The 5,803-nt window shown below is 39.2% G+C and overlaps 1 protein-coding gene across 1 annotated transcript in view; it reads right to left on the bottom strand.

Moving 5' to 3' along the window:
- Phyhipl (phytanoyl-CoA 2-hydroxylase interacting protein like) overlaps window positions 1-635 on the bottom strand; it is a 58,365-nt gene extending 57,730 nt beyond the window's left edge. The window contains exon 1 of the mRNA XM_015504684.2: window positions 270-635. Coding sequence (XP_015360170.1) covers window positions 270-375 — 106 coding nt within the window. The 5' untranslated portion in view covers window positions 376-635. The remainder of the gene's footprint in view (window positions 1-269) is intronic.
- Window positions 636-5,803: the final 5,168 nt, after the last annotated feature.

The following is a 5,803-nucleotide window of genomic DNA, read 5'->3' as shown; positions in this document are numbered from 1 at the left end:
GGGCGCCAACGGCGCCCTCCCCGGGCCAGGCAGGCGAAGGCGGCGACCCACGCCGTGGACCAGGGCGACTTTCGCCAAGACGCAAGCCCTGGGGTCCTTTTGTTTCTGGGGTGAGAGGGGAAGGAGGGGACCTCGCACCTGCATTTATTAGCACCCTGGGGGACAACAAAAGACCCTGCCGCCCGAACGGGCGACGTCGGCGGGGCCCGGGCGGCCGCAAGCCTTGGCGCGGGCTCGGCCCCTCTCCTCTCGGTCCCGGCCGCTCTTACCGTCCCGGTCGCACAGCTGAATGGCCTCCAGGCTAAGGTTTTTGATCACCTCCTCACAGGGGCTGGTGGGGCTGTTGAGGGCATGATCCAGGCGCGGCACCTCCATTTTTCCAACCCCCTTCTCAAGCCCGCCTGCTTCGTATCCAGGCTCTCTCTAAGTGGGGTGGGTGGGTCAGAAGGGCGGGAAAGGAAGGGTAGTGGTGAAGCGGGGAGGAGATCTGAGACAGGGCGCCGAGAGGCCAAGGCTGAGCCGCCGGGCTGGAGAGCCGCGGCCGAGGCGACGGCCCTGGCAGGAGCTCTAGGGAGTGTGCGGCTGACAGACTGAGCGGGACCTGGCGCGAGGGCGGGAGGCGCGCGCTCTCGGCGGGGAGGGGACGAGGCGCACCGGGAACGTGAGAAAGAGTGTGCGCGCACGCGCGCGGGAGGACGCGCCCACCTGCTGGCGCGCGGTGCCCCCTCCCTTTACGCGCGCACGCGCCCGGGGCTGCCCTTGCGCCGCGGCCCCCGCAACCTCGCGCGTGAGGCGTCGGACGACGGAGCACGCGGGAAAGACGGGCACCTGGGGGCGCAGCTCTGTGCGTGGCGCGTTCGCCTCGCTCCCGCTCCTAGCGGTGGTGACTTGCTGTTTCTCTTTTCTCACGGTGTCAGGCGGAGCTGGTATTGGCACCGAGGCGTCTGTCTGCATGGGGAGGCGAGGGCGAGCAGGTTGGTTGTTTATCACGGTTTGGAAAAACAAGGGCCCAGACTCTTTGTTTGGGGTGTTGGAGCCAGAGGGCTGAGTCCAGGTCTGCTTGCTGCCCACACTCAGCTGAACCAGAAAGTCCTCAGAAACAGCTGCAGCTGTGTGAGAAATTAGCGGGTTACCTGAGGAGTGGAAGGATATAGGGACCCCGTTTTGGCCACCCTGAGGGCGAGGAGATAAGAAAATGCCAGCTAGCCTGCTGAAAAGATTGCATACCTGCTTCAGGGCGACAGTCACTTCCCAGCTCGCAAACTCGAGTATCTTTCATTTGTTCAACAAATAAGTATTAAATGCTCATTTTGGGCTAGGCATTGTTCTGGACGCTAATGGGGTTTCTATATTTATATATAGAAGGAATCTTTGCTACAGTAGAAAATGAAGATTTACATTGCTTCCTCAAGTTACCTTAAACTTATATGCCCATTGCTTTTAAAAGCATTTAAAATTCTGCAGTGCACTTAGTAAATGTGTAGTGTTTTAAAAATAAAAGACAAAAAGCAAAGCCTATTGACTTCTGTTCCCATTTGCTGTTTTGAAATAGGATTTAGTTTTGTTGCTATCTTGGAATCAAAAATAGTGACACCTGACCCCCTTTTTGTAATGGATGGTTGTTGGAAATTAATTTAAGTTCCTTTTAGTTGATTTTCCAATTTCAAACATAAATGTTAACCAATAGAGAAATAATTTACATAGAGATTGCTATATGCTACCCTTTTCTAGTCACATCCATTTAGCCATGACACAACTAAATCTAGTTAATTGAAGCCTCCTAAAATGGAAGGACCGGCCTGTGAAAAAACTTGGCACAACTGCAAGTTGATAAAATCTGTGAAAGGTAATTGGATATGGTAAAGTGAAACACCCTCTTTATAAATTTAGGTATTAATGAAGATGGATCGCCTTTTTGAAGTTTGAAAACATACTGTTATGGTAGGGGTGTCCCTAAGGATAGGGTAAATTATTACTTGTCAAAAGATATGACAAGGTAGTACTTAGGGTGAAATTCTTGTATTCAAAACCTTAGCTCTGTAGAACTAGAAATTTATAGCCTAACCACAGTGGGTTCGTCTTTCTGGTTTACAACTGAGAAATATAACATAATTAGGACTATAACTCTTAGAAATATTTGTTAATCACCTAGGACAATATCCAATATGTGGAGTTCAAATCTATCAGGAAAGACAGCTATTTTAAAAGATAAGTGTGATTGATGTGAAGGAAGAAGTACAGGAACTTCAACAAATTAGGTATAGAATAAATGCAAGTGCATATAAGGGTTATAACTTAGTCTGGATTGTCATGGAAAACTCTAAAATGACTTTATCTTGGGCTGGGGATGTGGCTCAAGCGGTAACGGGCTCGCATGGCATGCACGGGGCACTGGGTTCGATCCTCGGCACCACATAAAAATAAAAAAATAAAGATGTTGTGTCCACCGAAAACTGAAAAATAAATATTAAAAAATTCTCTCTCTTTCTCTTCTCTCCCCTCCCCCCCTCAAAAATAAATAAAATGACTTTATCTTAAGGAAATGATAAATTGTTAAAAAATTTGAAATAGTAAATTAGCATGATCACATTTGTAAACTAGACTGTATAAATCAGGAAATGGTTAATACTTTGAGAATTATTAATGTGACTTTCTGAGATCTAGTCAATGCAAGGCACCTTTCTGCTGAGGATTTGGATTATGACAAATACAAAAGAAGATGGAATGAGATAATGCATATAAACTCTATGAACTGTAAAGTACCTTATAAAATCATGATATTATTATGGGACACTGAGGATCTCTTTAAGAAAGGATAGCTGGTCAATTTTATAATACAAAGTCCTGGAAGTATTTTAGTAACTTTTAAAACACTGAGGAAAACCTCTATATTTATTATAACTTTATGGTTTAAGTGTGTTCAGGCTTGTAAAACAAGAAGATGGTTCAACCTATGCAAATCAGTGAATGTGATGCACCACATTAAGATAATGAAAGAAAAAACTGTATAATTATGTCAGTAAATACAGAAAGAGCATTCAAAAGCATAATGGCACATACTTGTAATCCTAGCAACTGGGAAAACTGAGGTAAGAGTATTGCAAATTCAAGGCCAGTCTCGACAATTTTGTGAGATCCCATCTCAAAAAATAATAAGGGCTGAGGGTATAGCTCAGTGGTAAAGTGCCCCTGGGTTCAATCCCCAGTACAAAACAGAAAAAGAGAGAAAAAGAGAACATTTAATATTCAACATAGTTTCATAACAAAAACCTTCAACAAATTAGGTATAGAATAAATGTACCTCAATGTAATAAAGGCCATACTGGATAAGCCCATAGCTAATATCATACTCAACAGTAAAAACTTAAATATTTACCTTTAAATCAGAAACTAGACAGTATTCATACTTCTGTTCCAGATTACTGGAAGTCTTAGCCAGAAGAATTAGGTAGGAAAAACAAAAGGCATTCAGATTGAAAGGAAGATCTTAAATTGTCTGTTTATACATGACATGTTCTTTTGTATAAAAAAAATCCTGAAGATTTCCACCAAAAACAAATGAGAATAAGAAGATACACACAAAAAAAAATCTTAGAACTAATAAATTCAGTCAAGTTGTAGGATACAAAAAGGGCATACAAAAATCTGTTGTGCTTCCATAAACCAATAATGAACCATTCATAAAAGAAACCAAAGAATCCTATATTCTCGATGGCTTCAGAAAAAAATATAATACTTAGGAATAAGTTGAACTACTGAGGTAAAAGATCTGTATGATGAAAACTGAATGAAAGAAATTGTAGAAGACACATTTGTTCATATACTGGAAAATTAGTGGTGTTAAAATTTCCACACTATTACAAATTCAGATAATCCCTATGAAATTTTCAATAGTGTTTTTCACAGAAGTCAAAAATTTAAAACTCATATGAAACCACACACACACACAAATGCATCCCAAAGAACTAAAACAGTCTTGAGCAAGAACAAAACTGGAAAGTATCACATTTCCTGATTTCAAATTATATTAAAAAGCTATAACAACACTGTGGTACTGGCATAAAAATAGACACATGGACAAAAAGAAAAGAGAGCTAAGAAATAAATGCTTATCTCCAGTCATCTAATTTTCTACAAAAGTGTCAAGAATACACAATGTGGAAATTATAGACTCTTCAATAAATGGTGTGGAAAAACTTTATATTCACATAAAAAGAAAATGAAATTGGATCTTCTCTTATACCATACACAGAAGTCAATTCAAAGTGATTAAAGACTTAAAACCTGAAGCCAAAAATCTCCTAGAAGAAAACATGGAAGAAAAGCTGCTGGACATTGATATTGGCAATGAATTTTTTTAGATTTGACTCCAAAGTACAGGCAACAAAAGCAAAAAATGGACAAGTGAGACAATAAACTAAGAAGTGTTTGTACAGTGAAAGAAATAATCAACAAAATGAAAAGACATCCTACAGAATGGGAGAAAATATTTTTAACCATATATTTAAAAAGGAGTTAATAACCAAAATGTATAAGAAACTCATGCAATGCAATAGTAAAATACAAATAACCCAATTAAAATATGGGCAAAGGACTTAAATAGACAAAGTTCCAAAGACAACCTACAAATTGCTAACAGATATATGAAAAGATGTTCAATAGTATTAATCATAAGGGAAATAAAAAGTCAAAAGAACAATGAGATACCATCTCAAGTCTGTCAGAATGACTTATCAAAAAATTCAAAAGATAACAAGTGTTAGCAAGAATATGGAGAAAAGGAAAACCTTGTTGGTGGGAATATAAATTGGTACCATCACTATGGAAAACAGTATGGAGGTTCCTCAAAACATTAGAAATAGGACTACAAAATGATTCAACAATTCTGTTGGGTATATGTCCAAAGGAAATTAAATCAGTACATCATCGAGATATCTGACTCTCATTATTACAGCATTATTTACAATAGTCAAAATGTGGAAACAACCTAAAACCTGTTGGTGGATGAATGGAAAAGGAAAATGTGATACACATACACACAGTAGACTACTATTCAGCATTTACAAAGGAGATAATCCAATTTGTATCAACATGGATAGATCTTGAGGACATTACACTAAGTAAAATAATCCATACCTAGAAAGATAAGTGCTGCATGATATCACTTATAAGTGCAATCTAAAACAGAATTAAGATTTACAGTGGTTTTTAGGGGTTGGAAGGTAGAGAAAAGAGGAATAGGTCAAAGAGTTCAAACCTTCAGCTATGAGATGAATGAGCATTAGAAACCTAATATACAACATGGTGGCTATAGTTAATGTGTATTTGAACAAGAGACTAGATCATAAATGCTCTTACACACAAAAAAAGATAAATATGTGATGTTAATTAGCTTAATTTGGTAATAATTTCACACTGTATACAAATATTAAAACATCACATAGTACATATAAAATATATGGGATTTTCATTTGCCAAGCATAGTTTAATAGAGCAAGAAAAAATTTTAATTCTAAAATAAACATGATCTCATCTTCTTTCCTGGGGGAAGAAAATGAAAGCTGAAGTTTCTCCTTTGTTCCTGTCCTTTATTCACTAGTTTCTGGTTAAACCTACTATGCTACCTATTCAGTGCATTGTATTACAGAGTAGAGTTATCTTTCTATTTCCCTATCTCCAGTTTCTTCAGTTTTTCTCTTCCTTTTTCAGTCTTTTCACATCACCAATGTCCTTGTTTTAAAAATTGTCTTACTGAACAATTTATTCAATTTCTTAATATTTATTCCAGTGTATATTAGGAACC

Source organism: Marmota marmota, unplaced genomic scaffold, assembly GCF_001458135.2.
Source record: "Marmota marmota marmota unplaced genomic scaffold, marMar, whole genome shotgun sequence".
Classification (NCBI taxonomy): domain Eukaryota; kingdom Metazoa; phylum Chordata; class Mammalia; order Rodentia; family Sciuridae; genus Marmota; species Marmota marmota.
Note: the sequence above shows the minus strand (reverse complement) of the source record. Positions and strands in the feature narration are given on the sequence as shown.